The sequence below is a fragment of the Triturus cristatus genome, chromosome 10 (assembly GCF_964204655.1).
Source record: "Triturus cristatus chromosome 10, aTriCri1.1, whole genome shotgun sequence".
NCBI classification, from domain to species: Eukaryota; Metazoa; Chordata; class Amphibia; order Caudata; family Salamandridae; genus Triturus; species Triturus cristatus.
Genome location: NC_140593.1, coordinates 241129436 through 241143325, shown reverse-complemented (window position 1 = coordinate 241143325; position 13890 = coordinate 241129436). Strand labels below are relative to the sequence as shown.

General features: G+C 41.6%; 1 protein-coding gene across 5 annotated transcripts in view; it reads right to left on the bottom strand.

The window, feature by feature from the left end:
- Positions 1–9473: 9473 nt before the first annotated feature.
- UMAD1 (UBAP1-MVB12-associated (UMA) domain containing 1) overlaps positions 9474–13890 on the bottom strand; it is a 136976-nt gene continuing 132559 nt past the window's right edge. For all 5 annotated transcript variants that reach the window (XM_085630882.1, XM_085630885.1, XM_085630884.1 and 2 more), the window contains one exon: positions 9474–10576. In XM_085630882.1, coding sequence (XP_085487008.1) covers positions 10319–10576 — 258 coding nt within the window. In that variant the 3' untranslated portion in view covers positions 9474–10318. The remainder of the gene's footprint in view (positions 10577–13890) is intronic.

The window sequence follows — 13890 nt, the reverse complement described above, 5'->3', positions numbered from 1 at the left end:
TCTCAAGCAAGAGGTAAACCTGTTTCTCTGGGGATAAAACACACGTGAAGACTACACTGCTCCTGAGAATTAAGGCCAAAGTTTCACAAGAAAACCTGTTGCTTTTTCACCCAACGCAATTCATACATGAAATTCCCTAACATAACACAGTCCTGTGTTATCACCAAGTTGAAATCAGACAATGCACAATTCCATGTGACATCTCTTGTCACACTTGTCCACTTCCTACTTCCCAGAAGCTTCAAAATTCTGACTACATAGCCCGTAATACAAACTCAACATAAAGTGTTAGACATTGAAAATCAATAATTAATAATTCCCAAACTGACCTATAGTAACCATAACTCTGCTACCAAGAAATCTGATGCAGCGTGGCTATTGTAGTGAATCAGACACTTTTGTGGTCTGACACCCTATGATGACCCTCAACCACCACCATTCTGTACTGACTTAAGTGTGTTCTGCCTTTTAGTGGAATAGTCTTTCCAAGAATAGAAGGTATGGGATGTCCCTCCCGGGGCAACTCCCGCAACGGTCTCGTTCCTACTCCCCATCAAAGTTTGAAGTCCAAAATGACAGTCTCTTGTAGCATCAAGATAGAAAAATGAAGGAATGTCGAATCGAATCTGATCGAACCAAACCGAACCTCAGGACTTCTCATAATGTAAGCACAAACTCATTTATACCTTTTCCTCTAACTCGCTACACTCAAAATTAAAATCTTTAGGGGCCGAATTCATTCAAATTGGTCCATTGGAGGGGTGGTGATGGTCACCTCATCGCCCTCCTTGTTCGAACCGGTTTGCAAACAATAAATGCATACAGTAGTTCTCGTGATCCACAATGTCCAAGGGAAATTGAACTTCTTAATGAAATTTGTAACAAACTCCGATGGTCATCCTCTGTAGCTCGGTTCTCCCATCCGTTCCCATGCATACACGCTGAACTCTTGGCACCACTCTCGTTTCAGGTCCGGCTGGCCTTGACATCTCTCACTACGGGCATAGGCCGCATACACATGACTGGAGCATTCACTCTGCTCATGCACGGGCCATCTTTTTTGGCACACGCAATCCCATCCCTCTCCGGCAGCCATTTTCAGGCATGGCCTACCAGGCCCGAACAAAACTAAAATAAGAACAAGCACAACAGAAATTAGACATAGAAAATAAGCCTGTTTACCACCCGCCATTCTAATAACCCGTGTTAGATATTACCTAGCAAAAGCGACATTTAAAGCCATTTTACTTACCATCTGCATTCTTTGCCACAGTATAATTTTACTACACAACAAAATCCATGTAATTTTTACTCTATTTATTACGTAAATCACAAGACTGATGTTATTTAATCCACACTTGTAAATAAATTAGATTTTGCAAAGCCAGTTAGTTTTTCCACATGTAGTGTCTAATAAAGGTGCATTTTGTTGATTAGTACATGCATTCAAACAATTAGTATCATTAAAGTAATGAGGTCATTCATTTCAAAGGGATAAAAAATATTTTGTTTCCCCTGCTCCATCACTACCATGGATGCTGAGTGACTGATGCGTGGGATAAGACCTTCATAGGTGATGCGATAACATTAACTTTATGCCATATCCTCATTCTCTGATGTATGGGATAGTATGCTGTACTTAACTGTGGTATCTGTCCATCACCCATGTCACCTGCACTGTAGAAAATACCAGAACATTGAAGAATAGACTAGAACAGTGGAACCTTGCTGTCACTAAGTTCTAGAACACAGAGTGAGGAGCCTGGGATGCTGTGGCATATGGAATAAACCAGATGCTTCTCTTCACTCTCTGGTCAGCTTATTGAGTAACCCTCTTAACATGCATTGGGGGAGTGACAGAGAGAAACTCTGGACTAGAGCTTGGTCTTCACCATGGAATTGATTCAGTAAAGGGACAGCACAACCGTAACTTGATGTTGTGGAGACAGATAGTGGCCGGAGGACAGACCACAACAGAAATGTTTGACAAGCTGGTTGAACAATACGCCATTCAGAGCTTAACAGTTTTGGCAGTGGGTGTTGCTCTGGTGAGACATAAGCTCACCTCGAAGTCAGCTGAGAGCCCCAGGGCTTGATGACAAAACACATTGGACAGAAGATAAGGCTGAGGGAGGAACTAACACTGAAACTGAGAGGGAGGAAAACAAACACTGGATCAGAGGGAGGGAGGAAAACAACAAACATGATCAACAAATAGAGAGTGAAACCGAAAGCCAATGCAACTAACGGAATGTTGACAGGCAAAGTCTAAAAACAATGTGTGGTCATAAATATGGCTCTACGACCGATAACCAAGCAACTAACCCAGGAAGTGAATGACTAAATATTCTACAGTTACTAGTCTAATGTTCCCTTTCTCCTCCGTTTTCACTGACCTAATGTCCATCTTTTACAACCCCTGTAAGCCTGATGCTTTGTTGTCTGCCTGAGCTTATCCTGACACACCCACACACAGACCACAGCCAAGACTATACGTACTGACAGATGGTATGATTTAACTGTTTTCATAGAAAATATTTCCCTATTGCTTAAGAGTGTTGTTGCCACAGTTATAACTATTTTCTTTACATTAATTTGACTAAACTGTGCATTTTGGATAGGATTACATGAAACCTCAATTTAACACAGGACTTCTGGTACAATAAAATTTGTCATCAGTAAAGGTGACCATCATCAGATATCTTTTCTAGATACAAGCACTTGATGCTCATGGTGGAGATCAAATAACCCAGTAATGTTACTCTATGTTTAGTAGGTATTGACGCTCATTTTTATTTGATAATGTATGCAAATAACATTTGTGATGCCTGTGTTTGCATGCATCAACATATTAAACCCAAACCTTTGGGTTTGCCAATGCTTGCTCCGTTGATTGCACTGAACCAGGTTGCCTGCTTATTGTCTCTTGTTTGTACTGGTTGCAGGAGTTTATGAAGCAATATTTCAAAACGAATTAAAGTAGAGGAGCTGATGTGGAACATACATAACACTAGCTTTTATCAGTTTTCACTTTAACTGGAGGGACCACAAGGGACCGGAGAGGCTTTTTAAATATCATGCCTTTATTTTGCAAACCGAAAAAAGGCACTGCTCAAAGGCTAATGTAGATTGTTTCCATTTATTTAATATAGAAACAATTATGTAATTTCAGTGGGTAAATCTCTCGCCTTGGAACCAGTATAAAATGCGGGAGTAATACATTCAGCTGTGTGCCTGAAATTGTAAAGAGGTGTATTGCAAAATAGAATAAGATGCTTGGGGGGCAAGAGCAATATAAGTAGTACTAATATAAGTAGTTGTGATTAGAACTTAGTTTTTGTGCGACATGATAGGCAGAGTACATGGCTTTGTTAGTGAAGCAGCCAGTCTTGTAAAGAGAACACGATTCCAATGGAAATAATAGGAGAGATTTGAGAAGAGGTGAGATCAAGTCAAATTTCTTGATGTTAGTGATCAATCTAACAGTAAAGTGGAGGGTAGCTCTAATAGGTGCAAGGCAGGTCTTAAGGAGACCCGTGAACAGGATTTTTTTTACAATAAGTTCTTCAATTTACAGAGGCTTGAATAGCATTTTCAGAGTCAGAACTGGAGATGTTGTGATTGATGTTACGCAGACGTTTGAGTTGGGATCTTGCACTTATCAACAAAACTGCCAAAGGTGAGATTCTTATTTATCCAGTTAGATGAGACGTTGATGAGGTTTTGGAAAGGGTGGTTAGCTCTTCGAGTTTAGTGGTCCAGCGTATGTCAAGTTTCAACAGAGGAGGAGAAACTTGGCTTTCTCAGGATTTCATTTACGGTTCATCTGGGACATCTATGCACCTATGGCTTTCAGACACAGATCTAGCCTGTTGAAATATTCAGGGGGCCACAGTCTTCAAATAAAATTGGGATTTATCAGGCTACTGTTTAAAAGCATTATGGGACTTTCTCAATGTTAAGTCAAGGGTGTTTACATAGAGGATAAAGAACAGAGGAAAAGGATGGAGCCTTCATGGTCCACATAGGGACCAGCAAAAAGGTCTGACATTGTTTCCGATTTTGATACGCTGGGAATTGTTTGTCAAATATAATTTAACCTAACCTCCATGCCTACTCTACTGTTCAGGGTGTAGTGGAGGGGAGGGTATTGTGATCAGTGGTGAGGAGTTTGATATTTCAACCTGGAACAACATGGCAGTAGGAATAGTTAAATATGTGTAGCAGGTTGGACCATTGTATGGAGGTGGCATGGACGAGATTCATTGTAATGAATTTACTAAAGAATGAATGATTGTACAATGAATATATGTCCAATGAAAGAAATCTCCAGCTTGAGCACAATCTACCAACAGTATCGAGAAGGCTAAGCCAGCAAATGGAGCGAGGCGGACATATGGGTCTGACTGAGTTTATCAATAAGAAAAAAATGATCCACCTGGCGAAAGCAACAATTGGAATTCGGCCAGCAAATGGTGTCTCCATTCAGCAACTGAGATGGGGTTATCCTTCCTCAGAAAGCATTAGTAAAAAACAAAAGCTTTTTCAGTCATCTGCCCAGATGTGCTGCTGGAAGCCCCGAATTAAGACCTTCCTTTAGCGAAGATATCAAGGCATTACCAGTACTATATGTTAAGCAGAGGGGACAAGGTATCATTCTCGTTAGACGCGCCTAGAGGAACCTTTAGCTTTATAGGCAGCCTTGTGAAATGAAACAAAGTTCATAAATAAAAATATACATACATACACAGAAGAGCTTTAGGTCGGCCCTCTTCATAGAATGCTTCCCATTTTGCTTCTACCCAGCAAAGCATACAACATGGGACAATGGAACAACCCAGTTCAGCCATTCTGTTTCTTGAACTATGAGTGATGGCATTTTCCCTTATCAATGTGATCATCTGCTTAAAAGGAAATGCTCTTCAGTGCCAGGGCTGGTGGGCTAAAGCCTTATTCTTTCCATTCTTTATTCTTTGTCATTTTGTAGTCATCCATGTGTGCTTAACCTGTCTCAAGTTACAGTAATTCAAAGATAATAGTACATTTTCTTTGCACGAAATAAATCATATTTTCTTATTATGTGCATTAAAACTAAAAAGGGTTTCTACACCTGTTCCAAGTACACCTGTTTGAAGGAAACACCCTGTTACATTACCATTATATGCCATTTTAAAATTGTTATTTAATCAAAAATCTTTATTCCAAGGATATGGACATGGCACTTAGGTCGCAGCATCATTTCTTTTTTCGTTTTATTTTCGTAGCATATTCTTCCAATAACAATTGTTTTTTAAAAAACATTACACCATCTTGCAAAGACAAGACACATTGACATTGCAAATTTTTGGAGGTATAGGCAAATGAAAAAGCATCTTGTTACCAGTGTTAATTTGAGTGCTCAGAGAAAGATCTTTATTCATTTTAAAGCGAATACGCTCAATAGAAGCAATAGGAGACATTTATTCTCCTAGTGTTGCTGCTAGCCATTTTGCAGTCTCTCGGTTTTTGTCTCTGCCATCACCCATTTACGTTTTGTTAGTATTAAGTTTACGTAAGCTACAGTTCAATGACAGCCAGCAAACAACCCCTAAAACGAGACTCTGGGTAATGGATCCCTGGTCCAGACAAGGAAGAATCCACGCGTCATCAGAATATGAATGAATTCGAAAGCTGGAAGAGCTAATAAGAGTACAGGATTTGACATAGATGTTAAACAGGTAGGGATGAAGAAAAAAATGTGTGTTTGCCTTTTAAGGAAGAGTGGAATCAATCAAGGGCACTCCCAGGTTTCTCTTCCAAGTAAAAAGACACATGGTCAAACATTTTAAATGATGCTGTGGTTCCGAATGACTGAGCATCAGCACTGCTTGTGATTTTGATCAGCTGGAGGACATCCAACACAGCACTACATCTACCTGAATTCCCATTCAGATCTGAATCCAGCTTGTTAAGGGTCAAGAACCTTGATAATTCCAGGTGACCCTCTTTAACCATTTAGTCATTGTTTTCTCAGACATCTTTGTGAAGACTCGAAGCAGGGGAACAGGCCTGCAACTGGAAGTGTCATTTGGCTACATACATACAGTACTTTCCTGTGCTAACATGTTAATCTGGCTTTGTAGCCCATTTAATCTTCTCTCAGAAACCAGACCGCTTTCTGCATAATGCTTCTGAAATCTCATGATCTACTCTTTGGCTCATAACGCAGGGTGACATCACCACTTCCCCTTTGTCCGAATACAAGACAGAATATACAATGAGAATGGTCTTGGCTTTACCCTTCTGCTCTGTAACATAAAATATTGCTCTCATCGGGGCCCAGGAACCATATTATTTATTTTATGTTATTGTCACACTTTTCATTTTTTCAGGTAACCTCTTTTTGGGACTTTGGAGGATGGAAGTAAATTCAACAGTATGGCGGAGTACTTTACTCCTTCCATACCAAGAGTCCTACAAATTTAGAAATGTCCATGGCCCAGCAAACTTACCTTAGCATTGGTGAGACCCCCCCAACCCACGTCACTGTGGTTTGTGTCAATGCATTAAAAGTTTGATGTCAACATGTCTGTGCAGTCTGTCAAACAGGATTTTGTTTTTGAAAATGCAAAAACTAATGACCGCCACACCATGGGAGTTGCATCATTTGGTATTCTTTAACCACCTGTATATTGTAAATAAGCACATGTACAACAAATATTTTTGGCCTTGTGTCGTTTATAGACATCACTAATGGGTATAAATTGCATGATTCTAACCCATTTTTATTTATTTGTGACTATAGCTCTTACTTGTATTTTAATAAAAGAGGTTTTGTTATAAATAAAATGTGTAGCTTTCTTGATTTCTAATATATGTGACATTTAATGGAAATGGCAATTTCTATTTGTCATTTATTGTAATCAATTAAACTAATGCCATAGTAAGTGTGATCTTTGGGTATTGGAAAAATAAGTACTACAGCAAATCTTGTTCTATACGGAAGTCATGTAGAGGGAGTATTTTACACAAAGAAACCACGAGAAGTCATATTCTTTACTAAAAGACTCTCTAGTAGTGGTGGAAAGGAAGAGAGGGGCGGGCCAAGAACAGAGCCATACATGATTGAAGACGACAGTGCCTTTCAGACATTACGGGCCAGATAACTGTATGATACTAATGTCACAAGTAAGCATCTGCAAATTGCAATTCAAATGATATACTATTCAGTCCCATCACAAAATATGGATTTGAAGCAGTTCACACAACCTCCTTCCTAATGAATATTATTAGGCAGTAGGCTTTCTCCAACCCTTTGCATGTGTGAAGGCCTGTGAGGAATAGCCCACTGTGCATATTCATCCTAAGCAAAAAACATTTTATTCGTCTAGCGTCTCTTAAAAGAACATAGGCTGCATTTAAATATATAAACAAAAAGTTCACTTGGAATGAATGACATCCGGAGGAGGGCCCCCAGGAGATCTGTCTGCGTCCCATGAGAGCTCACAACACAATTCTCAAAGGGGACAGCCTCTGCTTTGACAATCGGTTACCATTCAAACTCGGGGGCCAGTATCTGAACAAAGATTGGTAACTGCAATTGCACTAGCAACCATCCTCCGCTCTCATGATATCAATGGACAAGACAGAAATTGAAATCTTTGGAAGCAGCACTTCATAGTGGGAATACACCTAGTGGTCAGCAGAGCTAGGAGCCACACTCACCCCCACAACCCATGTCACGAACCTTGGGATCATCATTGACAGCAAAGTCGACATAACCGCCCAAGTCAATGTCGTCACCGCCTCATGCTTTCCTACCCTGAAGATGCGGAGGGAGATTTTCAACTGGCTCCCAATCAGGACCCAGAAAATTGTTACATACACCCTGGTCACAAGCAAGCTGGCCTACGGAAACACCCTCTATGCGAGAATCAACAAAAACTCACCAGAAGGCTGCCGACCATTCAGAACTCAGCATCCAGAAACACGCTCAACCTCCTATGCCGCACTCAAATAACACCATACATGAAGAAGCTACGTTGGCTCAACATTCTCAAACAAGCACAATTCAAACTACTCACCCACACTTTTAAGACACTACACAACAATGGCCCGGCATTCCTTAACAATCGCATCTGCTTTCACACCTTCCAGACACCTCCGCTCGTCCACACTCTTACTTGCACAAATCCTGCGCATATGGAAAACCAGATCTGGAGATCGAGCCTTCTCCTAAATCACTCCTAAAGCATGGAAGAACCTGCCACTACACATAGGAGCCTTCTCCTCACTTCTTAAATTCTGCAAGAAGCTGAAGACCTGGCTTTTCAAGTAGTCCCACTAGGTCCTAGGTTTGCCTAGTCTCACACCTGCTCAGCGCCACGATACCCTGATGGGTGATAATGCACTCTAGAAATCTGTAGAACGTAACACTCATAAACCATTAATGCATTCCTTTGTGACTCGCAAAGAGAAGGGGTACTCCTCTTTCTCATGCCACCTTCTATTGGTCATTTAAACAGGGTCGCAAAAGACCCTTTTTAGAGTCAGATTTACTTTCTAGACAAGGTTGGAGTGCCCCTATGCCCCATCAATCCTTCGTGACCCCATACTTACTGCCCAGACTCAACTCTCACTCTGAACCTCCAGCTTTTCTACGCGGGGTGGGGGAAAAATGCTTTTCGCTTTATTCCATCGAGGCATGAGTCAAACCTAAGTATACTGATTACAGTTGTAAAGAAGGAAGCTGTCAGCTGTCCCGCTTCTGCCTTACACTCAGATAAATAAGGGTGAAGAAGGACTGGAACTGCCAACAACTGCCCCAGTGTCCTGTTTGGAATTTTATTATTTCCATTACAACCACAGAGGTTGCCCCAGAACGGCAGACGATGCAGCGAGCCAAGGGGTCGGTGCATCCTCCCTCGGATGCCTATAGCTGTCCCAAAGGACAGCGTTCCCAATGCAAATGGTAACCCACTGAGAAGTGCAGTTGGTAACTTTTCGATTCTTTAAAGCTGCATGACCAGTTACAAAGCGCTGGAGCATTTTCTTGCAAATCTCAAGGAATGGGAGACGAGGGTGCTACTTTACTTTTCTTTGTAATCACAGGATACTGCTATGTTGACATTTGTAATTCTATGTCAGTGTCACCATGATTTGGCTTCACACTATTGCCAAGCCAACTGCTTTGCACAGCTGCGGACTTGGCGAAGTTTTTGAGATATTGAGCCTAACATAAGAAGCATTTGTTCACAAAAGCACGTTAGAAAAAATAATTTTGTAAAGGTAGACAATTGACCATTAAAACATGCATTCATTCAAAATGGTGTTTTAAAGAAAAACATGAATCGGCTCTAATTATGGAATGAGCACAGTGCTATGCTGGAGCCGGCCTGGGCCAAGCCACCACAGTGAAAGATTCACTTGAAAGGCGTAGGGCCTGGGGCAACGCCCACAAAAGAGAAATGAAGAAAAAAAACACAAGACAGCACTAAAGGAAAACTGGAGGCTTTGAGATAATTTAATTGAGAAAGGAACAACATTTTGTACAATAAATAGTTCTGTGGGAAAATTAACATACAGGTGCAGCATCAAGTTGAATCTTTATGTAAAACATTAAGGTTAATAAAAAAGGATATGGCATAACCATGCACTCGTTTCGAGTATTTTACATTCATGCCACAGAAATGGTTAAGAAAAGACATGGGAACCATAATAATGATCTTCCCGGGCAAGCAAATGGCAATTCAGCGTGAAGGAGACAGTCCTATGCTTGGTGTGGTCAGAGAGGCAGTACCGTGAGCATGTCACCGGTTGTATGCTACTGAAGTACAGTTGGAGTATTGTATGACTAGTGGTATTGCTCTATCATACACAGGGGGGAATATACCGCCTTTATTTTCCTAGAACATGCACACAGTCAGCTGATCCCCGGCTTTAGTGGTTTTGCAAATGGACAGTTCTGGCGTGTGTGAGGCAGAAGCCTCCATTTCAGTTGGATTCTCCTCATTCTTTTCGATTTGTGCCCCACGACAGGCCAGCCCCTTCTGAAGCACTCTTCGGGTCAGTGCCTATTTTCCTGCCTACATTTTGGATTTTTTACTTGTCCAAAAGCTGCTTTAGAAATTATCCACAAGGCACAATTAAGGCTTTAATTCCATTTTAAGATTGCACCTGTACTCTCAATATAACAGTTCAAACTTACAAATACAAGGGCACATACACATTTCGCAATACAATAAACACGAAAATGACTGGTCAATTGCTCATGTCCCACACATTTTCTAATGAAGAAGGTGCTTAAAGAATGCTGGACTAAACAGAAATACATGCCACATCACGGTTCACACAGCACGGAATTTTCAAGAGTGAAATCATACAAAAATCTTGATAAATTGTCATTAAGACGAGCAGTGAGGATTCTATCAGGAAAGCTGCTGTAGGTGTTGAGCCCTTCTAGAACATGTGGTGCTAAAGTGAAGGGCACATCATTGAGCAGGTCGGACATCAAAGGATTGCCGTCTGCATTTTGACTTCTCCCACTTGCAGCAGAGCTGTCAGCTGCACTCAGCCAGGGCGAAGTTTCCATGTTTACCTAAGGAGTAAAGACAATCTGAATCAGAATCTTGTATGATGATATACATGTAGCTAACATGCTGAGGACATTCGATCTGAAAAGAACTCGTGCTCTGTTCACTTAGGAGGGTGACCTGAATTTAAATACAGCACTTACCTAGAGCAACATTCTGAGCCCGAGCCCATGCCCATGAACTTCACGATAGGTAAAGTGAATTTCTATATAATTTACATAATTTTACAGAGCTCTCAATTTAGGCAAATAAAGGAACTAAGGCAAAGCGAGAGGAAACCCTTTTTCCAAAAATCATCCAATGGGGATACGTCAGAAACCAAAATTATAACTCGGAGGATGGTGAAAGAGTATTTATTGGGTGACGAACGGGGAAGGTGTTTAATGTAGAAGACCTGGATGTAGAGCCACACATGGGAGTAGTTGGGCTGCCGGCTTCACTGCCATGTGCCATTCCCCCCAAATGTATAATGACCTAATGACACGGGGCCTGGGTATCAGTGCAGTTACCTCGTTCTCTTCCAGATCACAAAGTGCTTGATTTCACAATGCCAACAAGTTTGAACGATTAATCCAATGGCATGTGTGGCAGATGGACATTGTGTTCCAATATACACCCCACCCCACCAACACACCCATGATCTTCAGGCAACTGCTGATCTACCTGTGGGCACCATGGCCAATGTCCCAGCCTGCGGCCACCCTAGGGTTCGTTTATGTAGTTTCTCTTACCAGCAAAATCTGTCCACACGTGTTATTTATTTACAGTCAGTGGTGAATAGTGTCCCTTAGAACTGCTGAGCCTACACTTGAGGTCTACTCAGCCTCTTTATGCACCTTTCTCTCTCTGGATCGGCATGAACTTCCAAACTGCCTTGCAAGTCCCCATAACCGCGCAGCCAAAACAGCCTTGTGGGACATGGTCAGTGCGTGTCTGAAGCTGAACAGCTTTCCTGTCGATGCGATCAGGGTTTAAGGTCCGGGTGAGGGGGGGGTCAGAAGTCATGTTGGCAGCTCTATCAAATACAGAGCTTAATTGAAATACTGGCGACTAGAAAAGAAATCCTGTTTATGTTTATATTGCTGGCAGAAAGCTAACTAGCACACAGAGGAGTTTAAGAAAATGAAAACTTTAGTGGGCGTTTGAAGCAGGTGGTATTTGCACTGAGCCATAAGACATCAGGCCAACTCCCCACAGAGACACCTGGACAATAAACCACCAATTGAGTGTGCGATCCCAACAACATATTAAAAGTGAATAATCACCGGACTTCAAGTACCATAATGCCTGGGAGCAATATAAGGCACGTGAACACAGGATGTAATCACACGTCAGGTCCAGCCACCGTGATCAGGACCGCAAGGGTTGAAACGCGTAGGTGACATGCTGGTTAAGGCTGCCAAATAAAATCTGTGATTTTGAAGCCCCCTGGGAGTGCAGCGTAGTACTTTGTTGCTTGTAGTGATTTGGTGGGGATGGTGGTCACATCCCAATACTTGCACCATCAGCAAGTGCACGCCACTTCTCTGACCGCTTTGCTTTAAACATTGATTATATATATATATATATATATATATATATATATATATATATATATATATATATATATATATATATCAAACTATGTAGCTCCCCAGGTAAGGCTGCCTCCTCGTAGCCTCCGCTCCAGAAAACACAATATATATATATATATATACACACACATATATATATTTTGGGGTTTAGGGGTGGACAAGGGTATTTAGGTGGTAAGGGCCTTTTTAGGGTTTAGGAGTGGCTATGAGGTACTTGTTAAGGCTTAGGAATAGGTAAGGGTGTAGGCTGGTAAAGGTATTTTTAGGATTTAGGTATAGGTAGGTGTATAGGGTGGTAAGTGTATTTTTATGGTTTAGGATAGGCATATAGGGTGGTAAGGATACTTTTGGGATGTAGGGGTTGGTAAGTGTATAGGGTGGTAAGGGTATTTTAGTGTTTAGGGGTAGGCAAAGGTATATGGTGATAAGAGCATTTTTAGGGTCTCGAGGTGGGTAAGGATATAGGGTGGTAAGGGTATTTTTAGAGTTTAGAGGTGGGTAGGGGCATAGGGTGGAAAGAGTATTTTTAAGCAGGGGCGGTTTCTCCATAAGGGCCAAAAGGGCAGTGACTCTCCCACAATCACGTCGCACCTGCAGCTTATTTCTTAAAATATTACAGCTTTTATATGTTACGAAGGGATCGCAAAGTCAATTTCTTTACATGTAAAAGCTGCAATATCACCTTGCAACAGAAGAGGGCTCCTGGGGCTGTATGACACGTGTCAAGCGTGGCTTGTTACAGCCCATCCTTTCACAGAAGCAATACGTATCTGACACACTGCACTAGCGTCAGGCAGTGCAGCTTGTCAGATAATGGCGAATTGGGTTGCACCCTTATGCCCTATCAGAAGCCATGATAAAGTAAAAAGGACAGCCTTCAGTCCTATCTGTGCTTCTGATTGGGCATAATGGTGTGAGCCTCACTGGGGCCTTGTTTGGTCATTCTGGAAGTCAGGAATCGATGTGCAGAGGAAACTGCCCTGAGGACTATCCCAGGTAATTTTCCATGTTGTGTGTATGAGTGAGAGAATGCTAGTGTTGTTAATGAGCCTGTCTGCACGTGTGTACCAGTTTGTGTGTATGTGAAAGTGTGTGTGTTTGTATGCGTCTCGACAGCCGTTTTTTAAAAAAACTATTGAAGAGATGCTGCAAGTGTATGCCAGCAAACTAAACTTTCTTATGACAGCCCCTCCACTTTATTATTAACCAGCGGGTTTGTGGTGGGTGAGGTATAAGGCGGTAAGGATAATTAAATTGAAAATTATTATTTAAAAAATGGGGGAGAGTAGTTAGTGGTGGTCTCCTCCCGAAAAAAATAATTTACAATTATTTAGCTAGATATATGTAGGTAGAGGGTTGAATTACCTTAAATTAACTTAACATGTGTGATGAAGGCATTGCAAGCTACAGCATGCGTTGTATAGTAACCATTATACATATATGAGCTATAGGTTTTGAAACAAGCTTTATGTTATCTTCTCTGGCTTTCACTCAGTGGTGTAATGCAAAATGATGGGGCCGCCCTGCAGAATGAGACGAGGGGCCCTCATATCTTCCATACATCACAAACAGTCATTGGCCTTGGGCTGAGTGGAGGGCCCCTATAGGATTGGGGACCTTCCTGTGCTCCAGGGGCCTGCGTTATGCCCCTGCTTTCACTCTGAACTTGACAGATCAACTTAGTAGGGTTGGAGATGAAGTGAAACACGGGAGGGGTGAAGTAAATTGATACAATGCCTATTCTA